At 42.5% G+C, this 23,234-nt stretch overlaps 1 protein-coding gene across 1 annotated transcript in view; it reads left to right on the top strand.

Annotated features, from left to right (window-relative positions):
• LOC146859935 (carbonic anhydrase 12-like) overlaps nt 1-19,471 on the top strand; it is a 309,381-nt gene extending 289,910 nt beyond the window's left edge. Inside the window, exons 9-10 of the mRNA XM_085643677.1 lie at nt 14,665-14,752; nt 16,880-19,471. Of these exons, the coding sequence (XP_085499803.1) occupies nt 14,665-14,752; nt 16,880-16,961 (170 nt within the window). The 3' untranslated portion in view covers nt 16,962-19,471. The remainder of the gene's footprint in view (nt 1-14,664; nt 14,753-16,879) is intronic.
• Nucleotides 19,472-23,234: the final 3,763 nt, after the last annotated feature.

Genomic DNA, 23,234 nt, shown 5'->3' with positions numbered 1-23,234 from the left:
GTTTCAAACAACTGTAACTACTACAGGTTAGACACCGCTTTGGGAGTTTACTGCTATAGAGTCTATGCATAGCATGTGATCTACAGCTCGCATGCCTCGAACGGATAATGCTACTTACCCAGTAAGCATCTGTTCTTGGCATGTAGAGTTGTAGATTCACACGCGCCCACCCACCTCCCTGGTCTCCTGTAGTTGTTGTAGTTCTTAATTCACATTCATACGCATAAACATCTCTATTCTACATATACTAACTCCATTCTCACCCTCTGCGGGAAAACAGTCTAACAATGGAGTCGATGCCGCCCATGCACACTATCACCAAAAGGAGGAGTCACCTACCTCGTGTCTGGAAAGACTTCTTCGAACAAAAATAACTTGCAAACATCCGGACCCAACACTAGATGGCAGGAGTATGCAAAGCATGTGAATCTACAGCTCTACATGCCAAGAACAGATGTTTACTGGGTAAGTAACATTATCCGTTTTGTTAATAAGAAATGGGCAGATTAGAGATTAGACTAAAGGTAGAAATTCATAAACTTGTACCTGAGAGAAGTAGATCTTGAAGAATATTGATATTTAAGTCCTAGAGGTGATTTCACAAACCGGAAACAATCCTATGTTCTTATTCCATTGACAGCTTAAGAGCAGACCAGTCTTGCATTTTAACATTTTGGCCAGTTACTAAATCTGCCTTAAAAATGCTTTGCTTGGGAGAGATTGGGATCGTTCGTCATCCCAATCAATAATATATTGTTTTGCCAGTTCTCCTACTGGTAAAATACTTTTCAGGAATGGTTTTAATATCCCATCCACACTTCACCCCTCTCCTTGTGTTTATCAATATACCAAGTTAATTTTTAGGGTGGACAGACCAACCATCATTTTTTATGCTGCCTCCCATATCCACCGAACCTTGCACCACCGTAACATGAATGAAAACTAAAGGTCAAAGTTTGCTAACACACCATCTTCTAATTCTAATTATACAGTGACCAGATTCATTATATGCCCTCATTGGGCCGTCAAAATCTAGTACTAGTAATGAAAACATCATGTAGTGGACAATAGTAGGCCTTCTGTGTGCTGGATTCCCAGCAGCACATGTCTCCATGATGACGGTCCATCTTTCTCTGATTTTACTGCTTAAACTTCCAAGAAGTCCCAGAAGCTACATTGCCTCCACCAACCACCCGTGAATCCACAGTACCTCTTATTTGGTCACACAAATTGAACTGCAAACCAGACAGGATAAATGAGCTGCTATCTCTCTGTTCTGCAAGGCTGTTGTGGTTGGAGGGAATTATAGCACGGTGGTGGTGCTTGGCAGTATTAGACCCAGGGCGCATCCAAATATGGGTGATGCATAACTATTAAGTCCATCTTTACTTATGTGTTTGAAGAGCAGACGTCTGCCCGGTTGTAGCCACCATTTACCTGTGTTGAAATTTGGGTGGTTGCAGCACTTGGGGTAACAAGGCATTGCCACAGTATGAAGAGATCAGGTGGCCATCTCCAAGGGCTGGAGGCAGTGGGCTATGGTATTCTCTCCCTAGTTATTGTATGACAGGCTTGACACAAGTTAGCTCTGTAGAATCCGCAAGACAGCTGTTTATGGAAGATTATTTTAAGCTGGGCCTTGATGATCTTTCATTCTAGATTTCAGCCACTCCTGGATTAAAATATTTAAAAAGAACATTCCACCAACTTTGTGATCTCCATGCCTTGAGGCAGCCCTAGTGTGGGAGGTATATGGCACCCCAGACTTCATTTACCATACCAGGAAATGGCCTTTGTTCAAGTACTGCTCCTCACTGTGACGTACTCCTCACTGTGACTTAGATGAATGATCCATTAAACTAGCATCAACTTGCTGCAAAAGCAACAATGTATCCTCTGTTATATATGTATATGTGGTACAAAAGGGGGTGGTGATGGACGGAGCATGAGAACCAATCAAACACTCACACCCAGTCAACAGATCTGGGTTTGATCCATCACCGTTCTTTAGCCCACTCTGCCACCCCAGTTCAGACATGGCCATACGCAAATCAGTCTGACCCTGTGCCTCATGGGAACAGTCCAGCCCGAACTGCCAAGCCATGCTTTCCCTGGACCGGAAACACGCTTTCTAGGACCGGTTTCTGGCATTTCAGCTGTCTTCAGCCAGGCTTGCTTGAATCCAGTGGCAAAGTGAGCAAGGGACTCACGTCTGAGCATACCCTGCCAACTTATGGCGAACATGTATGTAGATGTACCATGAACCAGATCTGAGCATCCAGCATCGCGTAACTGGTCAGGATGTGGATGGACACTGACAGGCGTATCCTGGGTGGGCCTGTTCATGTGTTGCCTTTGTGGTGAAACTGGAGAGGAGAGTCAGTAAAGCGTGCATCATTGGCCCATCCTCCTGGCACAAGAGCCCAAAGCTACCAAAAATAAACAGGACTCCAAAATGAACAGCTTTTAGAGTACTAACTCCATCGAGTGCCAGCGCACAGTTTTGGAAAAGTTAACCCAAAAAGAAAGACCAACCCATAAATCTTGGACAAACTAAACGTTCCAAGACATGAAGTTCTGGGATTGAGCTTTGAATTTGGAGTGGGGAGGGATGGGCTATGACGGCATAAGGCTTAAAGGGAAGTCTTTCCCGAAAGCACCAATAAATATACGTTTCCACCCACTTTCCTGCCTCTCTAATAATTTTCAGATGCGGACGACATCGTAGAAACAGATTCAGAGCCATATTAGAACTTTCTGTCTTTTGCATGTTAAATCCGTCTCTAGGTTTTCCAGTTGGTTGCACACCCTTTATCATCACATTTTGGTTCTAAGCCGAGGCAAGGTGTGCACAAGTGACCTCCACCATGTAAGGTTCTCCCTGCCAATAAATGAACATGGAAGTACCAAAAGATTTTACTGTTAAGATGCAGTTATTTTTAGATTGAAAGAGCATCACAGCAAAGCATATAACAAGTAAGAATAAATGCTGTTTGCAAGAGCATAGTTTGAACAGGGTGTATAGGAAAGGGTAGAAGACGATATGGCCTTTAAAACCGCAGCAGTAGTAGAGGATCCAATGAAAAAATGTGACCTGCAGGGAGAATGCTTAACATTTACAGAAGCATTGTGAGATTGTGGAAATATAATATTGTGTGGTGGCAGTAAATGCTGGAGCAGACTGGGAGGTGTCAGCCTTTGGAACACGTTTGTGTGGGCTCGGAGCATGCTTTATTCAGGCTCTAGTATGAGTTTTGGGGCAGGCTCACTCAATATACCTGGGCACGCTCTAAGACTGTACTTGAAGACTGGGAATCCATCCTAGTGCTGTCTGAGGACAGGCGTCAATAGACTTGGGCTTCTCTGAATAAGCTGAAGACTATCTAGAGGAGACCAGGGTCATTCCTTGAAACCTTCTCAGAGCAAGTTCGTGGGGAGAAGAACCTCCTTGAGTAGACTACAGGTCGTTCTCAAATGGGTATGAAGCGGTGCTCTGGCATGCTGTGCAACCATTGCTGGGCAAGCTGGGATCTGTCCTGGAGAATGCCGATTACGATGGATCCCAATACAGAAGGGAGAAGAAGCTGAAGACCATCCTGACTCATGAGAGACATGAATTGCATTATCAAAGCAAGTCTTTGATAAACATGCTTGAAACTAGTTTATATATACTCGCTGTGCAGAGATACGGTTTAACGTTTGAAATAATTTATGGTTTTATTAGATAAAGACGGTAAATGCATAGTTTGCGATTAGAAAATTAAGGAGCAATAGTAATAAGCTAAGATGGCTAAATTAACATTAATCTAGTGCCTGTCTTCTGTAGAGACAGAAGTGCGTGTATGTTGCTGGGTATGTTTGAAGAGTTATTTACATTTTTGATCCTTGTACACTTGCTAGATTCAATAAGTTGTTAATAAATGAAAACGTATATGAATAAATCACAGATTATACTCTTAATTTGTTTACAATTGAGAAATTTGCAACTTCATTAATGCGTAGTAAGATCTGTGTATTCATATTTTCACTTCTGGAATCAGCTTTGGGCTGTCGCAGGACATTCAGGAGAGTCTCCTCTGCCAATCATCTGCTTCTTGCTACAGTGGGTGCAGTCTTCAGCTGGTACTTCATTGTCCACTCCCGGAGTGCTAAAGTCTGCGACGAGGGAGGGGAAGATTGCCAGGTGGGACACATCTATGCCCCTTAATGGTATGATGTCTCCCAGAGCTTTCAGTGAGCAGATACTGTCTGGTTCTTGGTACCCATACTTAATTTATTTGATAGGGGGCTATAGGTAATTCTCAGTAGCGATCTGGTTTTATCAATGGAGAGTACTGGGAATTTTTGGGGAGTGAGTACCTACATTTGTTGCCGTCGAGCTCACGCACCTGACTTTTTCAGCCAATTGTTAAATACTTTGAAAACCCAGCAAACATTGTGGTCAAAATATCCTCCATTTTCCATTGGGATTATTACCTTTTAATTACAGTATTATAATCAGCCAAGAGTGTGACTCCCTGCTGGAGACTGAGCTTGCCCCAGTAGTGCCACATCTATTTCCTAGTGGGAAGGATGGGTTCACTTCCTGCCATACGTGCTCCTTTAAAATCGTTGCTAACTGGAGCCTCAAATTAATCTGTGAAGTATGTTTTCTAGATGATTTCCCTTGTGGCTGCAGGTTCTGTTGCCTTCGGAGTGGTCCCTGCACAAACATTTTATGGTAAATGGCATATTGTGTGCGTAAATCAATGGCAGCCTCAGTAAATGATCACGATTGAGACCGCAGGCACGTCCTCTGCTCGCTCTAGAGTAGTTTATTTCATTGCAACTCAGTTGTGGTTCATTGTAAGAGGATCTTTAAACATTACTGGTTGGATTCTTTTTCAAACAGTTATAGACTCTCCACATACATCCTGATGCTTGGCCCCTTAGTGTATTATCTATGCACGTAGCCCCTGCTCTTGTAGATAGTTGTGTATTGGTTGGATAAACTTAGGTTTTCTAGCACATTAAGGGTTTAAAACAAAATACTCTGGATAAGCTGGCTTTTTCAGTATAGGATAAAGTGTCCCATACCAGCCTTCACCAAATTGCATATAACAGAGCTATAATCTAGTGAATTCCAAAGCACCCTTGAGTGTTGTCCTGGCATTTGGTAGAAGCAGATGCCATGTTTACCCCAGTGGAACCCAGAAAATGGCGTGTTCCAATATAATCACTCACTATTCCTGGATCTAACTTTGGCTGCCGTGTGATGGAGTCTTAAGTTAGTTAAAAGGGGCTTTCCAGCAAGTGTCCCATTAGGCCTCAAAACACAAGCACACCAATTCAAGAAATGTAACACTCTAGAATGCCCACTGTCCGTGATTGTTAGAGATGCAGGACTCAGTAAAGAGAACTGTTAGTTTTTCAACACTGGATGACCTGTTTACATTTTAGCATTCGTGCATCAAGTTTCCTGGAAGGTCCTGGTCGGAGAACAAGACACAATATGATGTCTACTAAATAAATTAATACTTATGCCACCCCAAATTCCTGCCATTATGCACAGTATCGCTTTATGCTGTTAGTAGCAGGTTTGTCTATGTACCGATGGCCACATCAGATGACCGGTTTGGCTAAAGAGAGCTTCACAATGCATTTGTTTGAATCCTTCTATGGTGTTATTGTACCTAGCACTCCTCTGTTTTTAAGCATCTATCGCAATGGTGCCGCAACCTCTGCAGGTACTATTATCCATGGTTATCTATAGACCTCACCATGTTATTGAAAAGTACTTCCTGCTGGTGAGCAAAACTGCCTACAAGGCACCATGGTTTAAAATTAGCCTAGCTCCTAGACTGGTTTTAGTTAATGTTTTGTAGGTCCAGGCGGAGTTCGCAAAAAAAAGTGACAAAAAACTCTGCCGTGCTACAAAGGAGTTCTGCAAGCTGCGGAGTGCATTAGGTTGCACAGTTCGCTTTGATTTTTAATGCCGGGTGTTTGTCCCGCGCTGGAAAATCCGCGCGAACGGCACCATGGGCAGCGCAAGAGGCCGTTGCTTCTTTCTGCCACTTGAATAGATTTTCTACTGGAGTGGCAGCTTGCTCGACGCGAACGGATGGTTTCTCAACGTAAGCTGTTGTGACCATCCGCGACCTCCTGCATTGAGAAACCTCTCTGGGAGGTGGTCTAGCATTAGAATTTCCTCACTAGCGCTCGCCAACTTAATGTTGGCGAGCGTGAACGATGGAAAAACTTTACTCTGTGAAAACTATGTGAACAGAGCTGAGTTCACTGCCCAGGCCTAGTGTCTTGCTAAACTGAAAAGCTGTGCCCAGAATTCTACCCTCACTAATGGAAATTTCAACCTCTACAACATGAGGCATCCTTCACAGGTTTACAAAATGAGCATCGTTGAGTTGTGTAACACACATCTGCGGTTCAGAGCCAAGATGCCCTTCGGAGGATGCGGGTAGGGGATGCTGTGCACTTTATAAATACACTTATGATATTAAGGACAGTGGCTGTAGTTTGAGTGGTCCATGCATCATTCTGTCCAGCCACCGCAAAGGAGTTTAAAATATGCAGTTAAGTACAGCACACACGGAAAAGCAACTGAGAAAGTTGGAAGAATTAAATTAAATACCTTGAATACGCAGATTTTTGTTCCTCATCTCGCCGCCATGTCACCTTAACAGCACACTGTGGACATTGAATCAGAGTTTGTAACTTCTTTCATAGTTATGTAAAATGTTATTTGTTCGTTGAATGTCCTTTAAGTAGTCATTGGATATATTTAACTGTGGTGTGGAGCAAGACACGGCCAATATAAATCAAAAAGCCAAGTTCTGAATTGGAAATCTTTTTCCTGAAGAACCTACAATAGAAAGGCCGTAGAATTAGAGTAATGAGGGAACCTGACATAAACACACATTTTCAGATTGGAGTCCTCAAGAATATTGGCTGCAAAAGGCCATAAGTAAACTTGTATTGATTGCTAGGATTGTCAGAATGGGGAACTTGGCAGCATTGCAGTTGGACAGCAAAAGGGTCACCTAATCCAGAACCACAACAAAATCTCATGAGGTCAATGAATTACTTGACGATGGTGGCCTATTTACCAGGAGCCACAACAGTATCTTGAGTTTCTTAAAACCCACAAGCCAAACTACGTAGAACCATTGAATTAACTGGGAAGTTGTGTAACATAAACTTTGGACACTCAGACTCTGTACTATTCTCAAAGGCGTGATAACCCAGATGGAGGCATCTGTACATTTGTCCGACACACATAAGGGCATCAGGAACGCAACTGTAGGCTTGTCTGGTATAGCCATGCTTCCCTCCTCAGCAAATAGAGACAATTGCATAAGAGACATGAAATTGTTCCTGATGTGGAACAGTCTTGTGTTTTGTTGGACTATGTAGCCATGCTCAAAAGATTGTTAGAGTTCTGCAGAGCCTGGCACAATCTCCGGAAATGTTTTGTTTTTCAGACTTTCAGGTATGGTAAAGATTCAGCAGTAATGTTTCTGACAATGTAACAATAAGACTCTAATTTGAGCATTTTTTATCTCTTCGCTTTTGTCAAAGTTCAGTCTTTCTTCAACATTTCTACTACATTGCAATAGTTCCATCTTTAAATATAAAAGGTTGATTTGTTGTGTTAAAAAAGTACATTTGGTGTAGTTAGTTTTGTATTTGGATCCTAAACATGGCTGTGAAGCAGAAGGATAACCCTGCAGAGCGCTACAGCTCTTCTAAGAATAAAGGAAAGAAGATGGTGATCTCAGTGTGGCAAGGGTGGCATCCACCATCCTTCAGGTAGAGCTGAATTGAGCATGCATGCTGTGGCACTAAGAGTATGATGGATGAGACTGCAAAGCATCTGCAAACTAGAAAAAATTTCTATTTGCAGCACTTTGCCAGATCAGTCTGTGGGATTTCTTTTACAGACCGTGCAATGTCTTTCATTTCTTACTTGGAACATTGATATAGACCAAAAATGTCTATATCGCCTTGCAGGCTTTTTTCTCACTTTGATAAATGACATTGTACTTTGTCCTTATTGCTTTTTCGTTCCTTAGTGAGATTTGCCCAGGAACTCTTATGCATGACTGTCCTTTCTCTCAACCTAATGGGGTTATGTTTGGCATGCACCCGTTCTATGTATTCAAGACCTGTGGAAAGAGTTTGCTGCTAGTACACTTCTCCTCAACGTGATCATTGCAATGGATTCTTCCTCATTGCTCTCTCAAATAAACTTCAGTTTGGATTGATTGCATTCTTTTCTACGGAATTTGTTATGCTTAGGCATTGGCTGAAACAAAGTGCTTTGGGACAAAATCTAAAAGGATCGCCTTTGTCCCATCAATGCTGTTCTGTGCATACATCTACAAAATCTGCCTCCTTCCTGAGGATGCAAGATCCAGACCATCGGAGTCTCTGGATGGTTTTCAGAGTTTCTTCTTATAATTCCTGTTCAGTGCATGCTAAATCATTAAACGGTGATTGAGCTGCCTTGCGATCACTGTCCTTTTTTTTACTTTCTTGACTGCAGCAAGTATCGACTTGCTAGAGGCATATGCCTTCTGTCAGACTTTCGAACTCTTTGTCATCATGCAGTCATTTTTTTTTTCTTTTTGGCAAAAAATGTAACATTTCTTCCACGGGGAGAAGCTGTGGACCTGCCTTACTACCTGACCAGAATGGGCCTCAGAAGCAGCTGGGAAGAAACTTCAGCAGAACAACTACTCCTGGATCATTGGAGCCACACTTCGGTACTCACTTTGCATGTATGCATGTTGTATTTGCATTGCACAAACCTAGCCGAAAGGAATTGGAGCACTGTACAGGGTCAAAAACCAGCACAAAGTCATTGAGTGGTAGGAGAAGTAGCTGATTTGTGGACTGTAAATGCATTGTGATGTAGTATTCATTAAAGAGGTGCATTTTCAACTCTTCCCTAAAATGGAGCAGTTCTGAGGCCATCCTAATGGATATCTGGTGGGTGTTCCAGGTCCTGGGTGTATAAATCAAAAAGGCCTGCTGCCTTGTTTTGTCATTCGTGCACTCCTTAGTCTGCGTTTTAATGGTGTATTTGCTGCAGGTGTGCTAGGCACCACTAGAGATACTGAGCTTGTCACAAGATGACAGTGGATGCTGGTCATGATGGCTTTGTAAATGATGCAGCTGGTTGTGATGATGGTGCATGTTGGCTGTCAGTGTAAACCAATAGAGTTCCAACAAGACGGGAGTGATGTGATCACATTAATTCAGACGCTGGATGAGAGCTTCTGCAACTTGTAGAATGCCCTTGAGGATTGTCTGTGTGAAGTATGGGAGGCAAAGTCATTACCACAGTCCAGATGCAAGAGTACAAGGCGTGAACAGCAGTTCTGAAGTCACTTTCTGGAAAAAACAGTTTCATTTCTTTAGAAGAGAGCTAGTACCAGGCCATCTATTTTTTGGCAAAGTGTTCCTTTGGGGTGAGGTTATTGTCCAGGAATCCAAATGAGTTTGCATTCAGTAGTGGTGGCTCAAAGTCATCCGGGCTGATGCCTTTGAGCCAGGCTTGCATTGATCTTGTTTGTTGCTCTTTGCAAATAACAATTATCCTGTCTTGGTTGGGTAAGTGTCAGGCAGGTGCCGACATCCAGGTCTGAATTATGTGGAGGTAGTGTTAGCTTTAGACATGTGAAAGCCTAAGAGGATACTTAAGTAGAGTTGTGTATCATCGCTATATCGGTGAATCTTGATGCTGTTATCTGTGAGCACAGCACAAGCGGCTCCATGTACAGGTGGAAGATGACAGGAGAACGGAACCATCAGGGACTTCGCAGGTTATAGGTGTTTTTGGACCTGGAAGTGCACATGTGAACAAACTGGTATCAGTTTTAATGGTGGGAAGAGAATCCAAGAAGAAAATTGCGGGTGAATCATATTCTAGAGGCCATGGTGCGCATGAGGGTGGGAAGGTCTACTGTGTTGAAGGTAGCTGAGATATCCAGCAATATTTTCGAAATGTGTTTCATAAAACAGAACAAAACAGTGGAATGTGGTAGTAGCTAATTCATGTTGTTCAACATGAAATCCTTCTAAGAGAGACATAATAGATCATAGAATAAAGCGTATATGATGGGGGGAAGAAAGAGTGTCCATTCAACTTCCAATCTTGGAATCCTAAAATTTGAAAAGATACTAAGAGCATCAGACAAGTCCAGTCTGCCAACTTCCTGGCTTTGTTAGACAGTTTATATTCTCCATGGTTCTCTATCATTTCTCTGAAGTTTGTCACCCAAGTATCTTAAATTCAGCGACATGTGTTTGTTGTCTCTCTATGACTTCTGGTAAGAGGTTTATCACCTGGTCAGTTCTCCTTCTGGTCAACTGATATTCTATTTTTGTTGGACTGGGTTTCAGTATGCAATGGAGTTAGAGAATTATTGTTTTATTTATTATTATTAATAGCAGTGGATATGAATACTTCACAGATCCCTATGCACCCGAGCCCAAATAAATTAGCCTATTTTAAAATACCAGCTGATATGCTGCTGTGCAAACCTTGCAGTTTAAGAGCATATAGTTTAGTCACTTTCTTCTTGTGAATGTTGGAATTCATTTGACATTTTTTAATTTAACTTGCTAGCTTGCAGTAATTGTTACATTTACAGGTGTCGTGGGGTTTTGATGTAGTCTTTTTATGCATTTATCTTTGTAATGAGGCATTTCCTAAATATCACCCTCTTGAAATTAGTCAAATGGCATTGCTATAGCTAGTTAAAAATGATCATAAAGTACTTTTGGCATCTGGTTGAAAGCACTAAGTTTAATGTCAATTTACGTGTTATTTATAAATTGGAAATCAAATTCGTGTTTTTAAAAAAAAAAAATTTCATTTGGTACAATTTTTGCATGTTTCAGCATTCTGATTTTTGCCAGATTTGAGCCAATTAAATGATTTGCCAGGAATTGTACAATATATTAAAAATGTAAACCTTGATGTGAACTTGTGATTTGATGCAATTGATAAGTCTGTTCTCCTAAAAGTGGTGGGAGGTTGGGATAGCACTATTGCTTTTAATGCACTGTTATTGATAGGAAGCATGAGAAACTGGCTTTGGCATATTTGTGTCTCCAGCAGCTTTCTCTACCTAATCATAAGATTATGTTCTAAAACTTTGATCTCATCATTCATTAAAGAGAATGGATGATTGGAGGCACAGTTGTTTTGTAACTTCCCTTTTTCGTTGTCACTGACATCATAGATTTCATATTTCAGGTACTGACACAGAGCTGTTCCCCTAGAACTCAGCTTCATGTTTAGGATATAGTTATGTGTGCTTTCCCCCTGGTTTCTACAGCAATGTTTCTCTTCTTGCGAAAAGAGTGGCTGTTGGGAGGTCCTTTAGGAAATCAACAAATTATCGATCTATCCTGGTTTGAGTAGAGTAGAATATTTGGGTGGCATCCCTTTCCCCAGTTCTCTAATACTCCCTTATGTTTTCCGTATATCTTGATTGTTCACCCCTCTGACTTAGCCACACTAGTATATTACTGGCCAACACGTATATAGAATGTCTGTGTATTGGGATCTTGCCTTTTCCCTAGTCAGTGGCGTTCTGCTCCACTGTGCAACAGGCCAGTGCTCTGCGTCTCTGCTTTCTGGTCTTTCATGACTTCTTAAATTTCATTCTATTCATTCACTTTCCTTCAGCTTCCCTCCGCTCTTGCTGGCTTATGCCAGTTTCTATGTAAAGATTTTTTATACATCATCAATTGCTTGATTTCTAATTGTAAAGCACATACATAGCTGCCAAAGCTTTCCAAAATTGAACAATTCGGCATTTGTTTTTTTCAAATAATGTCATACTTTTTGTTTGCACACGTGCCTTCTACTTGCTTGGGGGTTTTGGCTATTCGAAAGGCAGTTTTCCATTGAAAACCCATAAAATATTCTCACACAAGACTAGTTTATTCTGAACTAACATATATTAGCCTCCTTCATCCATGATGCTAAGTAGTCAGTCACTCACTTCTTATGCCCTGTAGTTTTATACACAAGAAATAGCACCGATTGATAGGTTTACAATGCTAAACTGGTCAAAGATTCCCTGTACTGTGGCTCCTTTGTAGATCATAAAAGTTACAATATTATCCCAACCCTGAAAGCACTAGTTACGGAATCCACTTTAACTGGTGATGTTCTTGATGTACTTGTAGTGTGAAACCGTCGAAAATGTTACATGCATTAAGTTATTTTTTTCTGATATATTTCTTTACTTGGTGGTCTGTTATTAGTTTTGTAGTTCAATTGGTATGTAATGTTAGAAAGTAGTTCTTAGACCATGTGACAGGCTGTGGGATGACGATAGCCAATCCCAACCGTTACTGTTGCTTATAGTGTCCAGTGGGTGCAGAAGTGCCAAATAACTTAAGCTGGTTAGGTGATGCCGTATTTACATAACCTTGGCTCAGAGTTGCAGCATCCTGCTGACTGCACACTAACTTGCTTAGAAGAGCCCCTAGGCAGCCAGGTACAGTCTGTTGAAGAAGTGAGATGTTCTGGGAAGGTTGGACCGCCTCCGATGCACTGCGCACAATCTAAGGAAATGTCCAGGTCTGTGCGGGAGGCAAATGAAAGCCCAAAGAAAATGAAGCTTTACGTAATTGGGGAAACAACTCAAAGGTATGACGTGAAGACTAAAGGGACACAAATATGAGAGACAATATGAAGGCCAGAGCAGAAAAATATAACCTATCTTCCATAAGTCCAAAATCTCTCCTTCAGTTGCAGCATTTTGTACTCCTAGGCGGTGCAGTTCTGATGTTACGAGAAGAAACAACATGGGATAAAGAAGGGACTTGAATTCCACCTCCTATTCTTGACAGATCAGAGTAGCGATAGAAAGTACATCTGCAGAGGCATTTCGACAAGGTCGGCACCGAGACAGTGGATTGCTAAATGTAGGACAGAGGAGCTGTACAATGTTTCTGATGAAGCAGTTTCTCATTAACTAGTTATTAACCACGTGCCAAAGTCCGCGCCACTGCCCGTAGCATCAAGGACTGAGTACGAGAGAGCCAACAAGATGGAGTGCCGAAGTGGTGTCTAACTTGAAAGCAAAGGAGACAATGATCGTATACATCTGTTAAATGAGTGATGAAAACTGAATCTCTGCCATGCAGACCTCAGTTGGAAAAGGATAACACACAGAAGAGAGGGCTTCACATGCCTCCTCTAACCAAACTAACTTAAAACTACGAGTTGTGCCCAAATACAGGATGTTGAGAGTGGAGGCCCAGAGGCTTTTCAGGCACCTGCTTTAAGAATTCGACTAGCGAGTAGTAGAATACTTGATGTAAACCAGCCAGAACATTTAACCTGTTGACGTGGATCCCTAAATTGAGTAGCCCATCGCAAAGGCTACATTCAATATAACTAGAATGTTTTAAAGACCTAGCTGATTGCTTATGTAAGATTCAGATTATATGTATTTTGGACTAAGTATAACATACCAAAAGCAAAAGACCTCTCAGATGAGAAATGGATCAATGGCGATGGAAAGAAATATAAAGCCACTCAGAGCCACCATTAGATTTCTGGACATTACCAGAACTGGTCAAGATTACCTTGCCCACTTTCCTACCCCCTGTATTTGAATTCAAGTGGTCAAAGCTCATTAAAAAAACATTTCGTTATTGAGGTTTTTCCCCCACCTCAGTAGCCCCTTTGACCGTTGCCAACAAGCCTGGGGCATTAGTCTTCGTTTTAGTCAGCAGCCAGTCAGGTTACCTGTATCTACTGGACTGACTAACCTCTTAGTCATCTTAAAAAGGGCAGCATGACATTGCTGAGTCTTATAATAAAAACTGTTTCTTTACCTAAAGTACAGCAAAACAGCAAAAGTATGTCCTATTTGTAATACGGCCCCAAATAGCTAAAAATAAAAGTGGCCCACATTTGCAAATCGGGGCAGTTTGGATGTAAAACTTGCAGTAATCCTCCATTTTATCACTTGATCCACAGTACTCACTCGGGGAACAACCTTTACAACGCAACTTTTACAACGCACTACCATTACAACGAAACTGTTACAACGCGAGTGCATTGACAACGCAGGACATTACAACGCATGATGGCGTGCTAACATTAAAAATAGTGTAGTTTATTATCCCAACACCTTCCCTACTGTTACGTGGACTGGAGTTGGAATAGTAAATTACACTTTTTTAATGTGAGCACGCCATTTAGTGCAAGTCGATGTAAAGACTTGCGTTGTAATGTCCTGCGTTGTCAATGCACTCGCGTTGTAAAACTTTCGTTGTAACAGCATGCGTTGTAACAGCATGCGTTGTAACGTCATACATCCTACTCACTCTAAACCTGCATACCTGATCATGACCCTGTGCAATAAAATCTGTGCAGGCCTATAAATGGACGAACACTGTTTTACACCCTTATGGTAGCACTACTCCACTTTAGGGCTTGGGTAAATGTGCTACACAAAGTGTGATGTAAGAGTGCCAGGGATTTAAATTATCCATTGTTTTCCTAGTAATTGTGGAGCATATTGTAAACTATTTTGTCTTTGTCAAGCAGAATGAAGTTTGGTTTGCAAAAATAAGTCAGTAAATGGATCCTTTCGCCCTGTTGCTAATTTTGTTCTTTTGATTTCCAAGGTGTTGTCCTCTCTGTGGTGCTGGCCAGTGTTCTCGGAGTGCTTGTCATTCTCGCAGTCATCTGCTGTCTGATTCGAAAGAAGATGCGGTAAGTCTTGGCAGCCTTCAGATTAGTGACGGTTTGCTTATTTTGAAGGATCATGGAGCTGGTGTCTTGAATATAGAAGCCATCTGTTGTCAGAATGTGGTGTCTCAAACATGCACAGCAGAGACCTTTCTGTTAGCAGACTGCTTCTAGGCATGTGGTCACAGTCACTGTCCCTTAGTACTGGACCTGCCAAATGGAGGCTTCAGCTATCCTCACAGTAGCTGAATGACCATAAGGCAGGTGACCATATGGTGGAAACTTGCAAACTGGACTTGGTGTTCCAGCCCTTCTCAACCAAGAACCTCCATGAGACTGAACCCCTTCACCTGCTGCCTTCGACGTGCACCGAGACTCGTGATTACTACAAGTCAGCCATTATTAATAATGTAAAGGTACTGTCTGCAGATTTATTAAAGGTCAATTGAGCATAGTAACTTGACATTGGTTCCTCTGAGTGACAATCCGATCACAGAAGAAAACACTTGGAGCCCTGTAACCGTGCTCACCAGTAGTTCAGATTATGAACCTTATCATGCTAAAATTTGGTTAAGCTGCCTCATCATTAAGGATTACGGGGCACTTCACTTAGCAAGGGGGTGTAGGAGCCACATAGACGAATAGTCACTTTTTTAGATCTAGCTTCAGAGTCAGCACCTGTGTTGTCTGTTGCAAGACATTTTGTTACCTTAAAGTGGGCTCAGAGGCTGCCCATTACTTACCATTCCCTGGCTTTATCACTCATTTTATCACTCATCAAATTAATCGGGTTTCATAGGTTTTCGTTCCTTTCGTTGTGTTTGTCCCTCCCCTGGAGCATGAATAAATTAGTGTCCTCAACTTGCTTTTTCAAGTGCTATTTTTTGTTTTGTTTAAGCACTTTGAGAGTGTGTGTGTTTTCCAGCTGTCTCCATTGTGTACTTTTAGCCTTCTATGATATCCCCCTTGCAGGGAAGTGCACTCACTCACTGCACCTGCCTGCAAGGGAATCTCTCTCCCCTCTTTAAATTGCAGGTGGGTTGCCATCTGCACAGAGAAACATGGAGTGGCTTTGAAGAAGCAACTCTGTATTTCATTTAATGCGCTGCCCCTAGGTCAGAGCGAGTTTGCGGCTTCCCTGAGTGCTATGCATTCATCATAATAGGGTGAGCTATTTCTGTTTGCGCCTGTTAAAGGTGTGACATGGCGCACACAGCAAAAGTACACCCTATTTGTAATACGGCCCGAGATAGCTCAAAAACAAGGAGCCTACATTTCAAATAAGGGCAGTTTTGAAATTGTGACGACCCGCTGTGTATGTGTTTTGTAAGGTGTGGTAAGGGCCAATGAAGTTATGCGACAAAGGGAGGAACAAATTATACAGCAGAGTTTACTAAATTATGTGGCAAGAAAAGGCAAATTACACACCATTATGCGGCACATTTTGTAATTCTATTTCTTAGTTATTTTGTGATTTTTACACATTTTAAAACAGTTTTAGCAAAGGTTTAATCTCATTATTACCAGTTTACAGAAATAAGCAACTAAAAGGTGGCCAGTGAAGCTTTGCTAAGGCCCTTCCACTGCATGGCAACACGTTATCACTGCTTTTATTTTGCAAATGTTGATCCGTATGAGCTAGAATCTGCAAACTATGCAGCAGATAATTATTTGGCAAATGTGGCAAATTCATAATTATGACGAAAATGCTGAGGCCGCAAAATTACATAATTCCTTAGTTATGGGGATAGGAAGCTGCAATTACTTGTGCTTGCTGTAGGCAATGTTTGTGGAAATGTCAGAGAAATGAACCGTAAAAACCACCCCACCAGACCATAAAATAGGCCAACAAACAGCCGAAAACCAGCCAACACACTGACCTATCAGACCAGCCCTTCTGGCACTGATAGATGATCCTAAACCAGTCCAACTCTGCTAGAGTCCCAAGAGCAGCACAAACAATAGTTTCCTATAAAGTCTCCCAAAAGTAAAAACACATTCGTGCACTGAGCCCCTAATGTTGCAGTGCTGAAAAAGATGACTGTAATATCACCAAATGACCCTATAAAACACACGGCACCTGGATGCAGTCAGTTATGTTGGTTTCTGAATGTGTTCTCTGCAATGATGACAATCTGTATTTTCTTGCAGTGGTAAAAAAGAAGAGGACGTAAACAAAGCAGTTGTCTACAAGCCAGCACTGGACAAAGAGGAGGACCCCTCAAAAGATTAAGACAAGGGTGATGTCTTTACAAACATAGAGTACTCTAGTAGATCAGAAGGAGCACTCTTGTGCCAATTGATTGAAATGAACTATGAATGACCTATTGCAACAACAAAAATAAGCATCACATGACTGCAGTGTAAACAAAGGGAAGGAGGAGCCTTGAACAAAGCCTATGGACCTTGAACCTGTGACTCATCCACAACCCAATACATAATACGTCAACCGTGCTGATCTGCCAAGATCTCAAGGAGCAACTAACTCATTGCGACCATTCATCGAACGAAACAGTGGCATCAAGCAAAGCGTTCAATTAATGAGAATATCGTCTGATGCCAAATCTTGCCGCCTTGTATGCCGAAGCCACAGTGGCCATTTCGGTGCGTAACCTGCAGATTTGTTTTAAATTAGCGTGCTAAAAATTTTACTTTCTCCAGCACACGCCTCAAATGCTCTGTGGACATTCAAGTAGGTTCACACTACAGCAAAACTAGCGTCTGCTTTTGTGTTAGGACCATAGTAAATAGTGCAAAGGAAGTTCATCTGGTCTGCATTGAGATAAACTTGATTGAGTTTTACATTATCCAATACCATCTTTCAGATTATCGCCTTATACTTTAATCAACTAAGGATGTTGGAGGACCCGCTATGTAGACTAGTGACTTGTGTAGCTTGTTCAGCTGTCTGCAGGACCTTCAGGGCCAGGAGAGGTTTGCCACTCATTGACATGGCTCCTCTATCCAGCAGACTGAGGGGTTGTAGCAAACTGAGGGGTGCCATATCTAAACAGATGTAAAATGATTCCACTCTAAAGGGTAGAACTAACTCTGAGCTATAAGGAGTAGTTAATTTACTAACGATTTATGCGAAATCTATTAGCCCACTTTATGAAGTGCTGAAAAAGAAGTCACTGCCATATTTTGACTACTCAATAGAAAAATGTAAAAACCTTGAGGCTCCATATGTATTTAGTTAGTCTAGAACACCGGACCACCGAAATTATTCTTTTGGCCTGTGGGATACTGGTACAGTGGGCGGTGCACTGCCACATCATGCTCGTATTACTAATCTGTGCATGGGAAAGTTTTAAGCTGATTGCCTTTTTAAATTTTTGTAAGTAAATCAATAACATAAATGTTATTATTCAACATAAATAGTTTTTAGCCTAAACACACATAATTTCTATGAGGATATTGGTTGACCTACAAGCAATAGCCAAATGATGCATAATGTTCAGTACTATTAAACTGGATTTACTTTTTTAGTATTAAGGATTCGGTCAGTAATAGGAATGTGTTCGCTTCTTTCGGTCCTACTTGAGGGGTGAACTTGTGAGATTGTTTTTAAACGTTTTTGTACACCTGTCTTTGAAATGACATATATATATATAGAACTGTTTTCTTGGAAAACAAGTGTATTCTGCAGCTCTCCATAGAAGTGATATAGCCTCAGATTAAGCGATCGCAATCCAGATTCATCCGTTTATTCAAAGGAGCAATAAACATTTGGACTACAAAAAAGCAATGGTCTATGAATGTGCAGAATAAGGCAATCGACAAATAACCATTTGAATAGTTCAACAAAGGATAATTAGTCCATTATAAAATTGACATGGACATTGAAAACCACAGAAATAAAGCATCTTGAACTGAAAACAGACTGCCATTAAAGCTTCACTCCTGTTTCACCCTTTTTTCTTATTTTATTTTTAACAGTTTTATATAGGGTGAACTTGACCCGAATCCAATCAGGTATCACCTGTTAGCACCAGTTACGTTACATGAGGACACACATTCATTTTTTTGTTAGGCACGGGGAGATTAAGTGATTTTCCCAGAATCACAGGAGGTTTAGCGTTGTTACCAAGACTCAAACCCAGTTCCCCCAGGTCCTTGGTCGAGCGCCCTAACCATTAGGCCAACTCCTCTCCCCTCTTATAGATAAACACTTTTGAAGCTGTTGTCTAGTAGCACTATTCACTTCTAAATAACACTTGTAGAATACTTCCCCACCATTTGATGTGGTAATATAAAGGTGGTGGCTTCTGAGTACACTCTTTCCTTTTTCAGCACATTTAGGCCTCAAAATGAAGTTATCCATTTTCAAATTGGCAATAATCACCATGTTTCAGCCTTTTAAGATGGAGATGTATTAGATGTTTTGTCCTTTGTGTATATGGTCTCTATTCTATTTTCCGGGAATGTGACGATTACTGGGCTGCCCTATGCAGTGAACGTCTCATCTGATCCAAAGGTAGAGCTCATGTTGATTTTACCAAAAGACCATCCAAGTTTGCACTCTTCAGTATTTTGTTTTTTACTTGCTTCTTACCTCAGTTACATAAGGCATATTTTCTGTGTAATAAGTTTTCTTGGCATGAGCTATGGCTATTGTAAACTTCAGTATATTTATAAAAGAGTAATATGATTTCTAATTGTGTGTATATCAAGAGATTTTTAAGTTGATTTTATTGATGTTTTTAATGTAAATGTATACCGACCAAAATAATAAAAGTATACTTTTTTACATGCCCGTCTCTTTATTGTCTTGTAAATTTTCTGTTTTCAGGTTTTTTTTAATTTAATGTGCATTAGCATATTTTCCTACAGCTTTTATATTTTCAGAGGGGGACTGGCTTGTTGTAATTTGAAATGCATTTCTGAGTGGCCAGTCCCTCTGAAAGGATAATGGGCACCAGTGAGCCAGCCACATGATCATTAAGTACCTGTTTTTCAAGGTGGTTGGAAGTCTTTGTCGTAAACCTGGTATAGTTCGTAGAAATATGATTGGTAAACATTTTGTATTAACACAATTACAGGGGCAAAGATATACACCATGCCTAGACAAATACACACTCTCCTCCCTCCTCATTCACAGACATGTAATTACCACCATATACGTTTAAGAGATTATCTTCAATTAACTTATTGGCACTGGGACAAACTATTCACAGCCATGGTCATTATTTGCACACTAGCCAGGACCCTTAACCTAACTGCCCCAATTGGGCCATTTGTAATCATTATTTACTTTCAAATGTTTTTGTAGGGCACATGAACTCCCTTTTGGCTACTTCCATAGACAGATGTTTATCAGTGATATGATCCAGCAATTTCTCTTTGAGAAACGCTGATCATTTCCACCCCCTTACACTGTCATTGTGCCCCAAGCTCCTCCCTCTCGACATGATGCAAGCTTCAGTCCTAGGCCCTGTGTATATTGTGGCTCTCCATGAGTAGGTTAGCGACGTTTTGATTGCAAAGAATAGTGATGTGCCGGTTATTATGAATAGGCGCATCCCTGTGTTAACATATGCGGATGACCCCGTCCCCCCTAGCTACAACACCCAACAATCTTCAAAGACTGCTGGACTGTTACAGTGATCGTATGGCCACGTTGAATTTGGAAGTTAATCTCATCAAAACCTTTGTTATGGTCTGTGGACTGAGGAATCCTTAAATGAGATCCCTGGCCATCCAAAGCAAACCGATTGTGAGAATCAATGAGTTCTCCTTTCATGAGTTACTTTTGATTTGGGGATTACATGGTCGCCATGTATTGCAAAGGCCAGGACTCGTTTTTCAAACTTCATGGGTTTTGTGTGAAACCTGGTGTAGATGATGGGTAAGAAGCCTATTGCGCCTCTTTTAGAAGTATATAGGAGGTAGTGTTTGCCTGTGCTTACCTATGGGGCAGCTCTTTGGGGTTACAAAACAATTAGCAGCCTGCAGGCTGAGGAAACAGAGACTGTAGATAGTTCTTAAGATCTCCCTCACAGTTCCCCCACTTTTGCCACCCATCAGGAGCTTGGTTTAGATTATGTGGAAGATCAGATTAATTTAGCCCCATTACTATTGTGGTGTTCAATATGGTGTAACCCACACACTTCATTTAACAGAGAGGTGATCGAAGACTATTTGTCCTGCGAGATGGGTAACTATATCCTCTGGGATAACATTAAGCAAATGTGTCTAAATCTGGGTAGACTAGACCGGGGGATGAGGCCAACAGTCGACCAAGATGGCCACAGCTTAATGAGGCCCAAGCCAACCACTGCAAAAAGCCACATAAATCCACACAGTTATCTGGACGAGGTTACCAAGAACGACACCCAAAAGCCATACTGACCCTGGGAGCTGAGTCTGGCCTCCGAACGGAGGAATTAGTGACCGGCAGCGGGGCCAGCATTCGCAGCCTGTTACAAGTGGAGAGACCCCGAGCTCCAGTACGACGTTGCTGGCCAAGGGAGGTGCTCTCCGCAAGCCTCGGGCGAGCCCGTGATTGGTACAAGGGAGGGAGAGTGACCGAAAGGGTGAGGTGAGACAGGGGCGTGGGCCAGCGAGAGGCAAGCACGACTGATTGGCTGGCACACCCTGGAGACAACGGGCTGGGCGTGGAGGGAGGGTGCCGGCCGCAGGATCAGGGGCGGGGGACTTCTGTGGCCTTGTTTCAGCTGAAGTACTACCCCTCCCACAAATGCTGCGGCCCAGGACACCGAGCCTGCAGACGTTTCCCAGAAGACGACATCCCGAACTAGATAATTAGAGGCCATCTGGGGAGCAGGGACAAGGTGCTCCACTCCACTCGGTCTTGGCACTGAAATGGGCCCGATGCGGTAGTGAATTAGAGAAACTGGCCTGAGGCGCTGCCAAAGCATCAGGACGGCCTCTCACACAATACAGGCCTATGGTGACGACATCGGGGTCCCAGCCAGCTGAAGCACCAGAAAAGCCCAGTCCAGCTACTCCTGGGAGGCGTAGAGACACGCCACAGGTCGTGGAGATAAGGGAGTGATGACCCACCTCCGAGAAGATATACTGTGATTGAGGTGCCTCTCCTTCGCAGTGCTAAAAAACAATAAAGTGGCAAAAAACTAAATCCCAACCACCCAGTACAACCCGAAATACGCAGATAGGGCACTGAGATTGATGTGCACTGGAGTGCAGACCGGGTGGAAGACCCCTTTTTTGTGGTGCCGATGATCTGAGGCACTCATCTGTCATTGAAGGGGTGGTGTGACCGTGGTGTGGTGTGACCGCTTTGGAGGGGGAGACAGCTGACATGCCACTGTGGAGGGGCTTTTAATCCCGTATGTAGGTGGCGGTGATAGCCCCCATGACCTGGTCCACTGCATACCCACTCCCTCTCTCCTCTTTTCTCCTAAATTTAGTGCTTCAGGACGGCACTCCTTGCCTGAAGGAGCAGACAATGGTGGGACCGAACGGAACACGCTCGACTCTCCAGACCAAAATGGAGAAATATGCCCAGCCTGGTGGAGATCCACGCCCCGGGGATGGAAAACCAGCAGCCCTCAGCAGTAAAACAGGCCCTTGAAACTGAAGAGTCCCCAACCCTGCAGTATAATATGGCAGCTATACAGAGGATAAAAACGTCTTTGGAGAGCAAGATCGATTCTGTAACAGGGGAAGTAACACTAATGCATGCATATCGGAAACGAAGACACTACAAGCCCAGGTGGGGGACTTACAAAAAGCAGTCAAGGTACTGGAGGCCAGAATGAAAGATTCCGAGGGCCAGTCACGCCAGAATAATGTCAGGATAATTCGGCTCCCAGAACGGTCCGAAGGCCCAGCAGTGGATCTATTTGTGGAAGAACTAGTACTGAAACACTTGCAGCCCCACGGCCTTTCAAAATATTTTTCAGTGGAAAGGGCGCACCGGGTCCCTGGGACTGTGCCGAAATCATTGCCCGTATCTTCATTTACAGGGACGTAATTTTGCAGGTCGCACACAATGCACAGTCAATACACTAGGAGAACAGCATCATTACTTTTCTTTCCAGACTTCATTATATGGGTCCAGAAACTGCGACGTTCATTCCTGCAAGTTAAAAAAGTCCTGAGGGAGAAGGATCTGAAATATGCAATGCTGTTCCCAGCCAGACTCAGAGTGGTGGCAGACGGCAAAACCTGTTTTTTCAACACGGTGATGAAGTGTGGAACTGGTTGAACGGCTGGAGAACAGTCAAGGGAAAGTGAACCAGGGGAAAAAAGAAGAAAGGAGGAACTGGCCTGGAGGCAAGTGGTCTATGTGGGGATCCTACCACAGAACAAGATGTTGAAACGGACTAAACAAGAGGGATACCCTCGGGCCTGACCCTATGAAACGAGGGTGGTGCCAGAGATTTAGTGGTGAGTCTGTGGTCGGCTTCTGATCTGACTCCTGAGAAGGGCAGGTGAGGGGGTCTCTATGGAGTTTACCTGGGAGTAGCAGCCACCGAACATCTGCAACAGACCCTGCCTGGACACTAAAGGCTCTGGA

This window comes from Triturus cristatus, chromosome 3_1, assembly GCF_964204655.1.
Source record: "Triturus cristatus chromosome 3_1, aTriCri1.1, whole genome shotgun sequence".
In the NCBI taxonomy this organism is placed as follows: Eukaryota; Metazoa; Chordata; class Amphibia; order Caudata; family Salamandridae; genus Triturus; species Triturus cristatus.
This window is presented reverse-complemented; position numbering and strand designations above follow the sequence as displayed.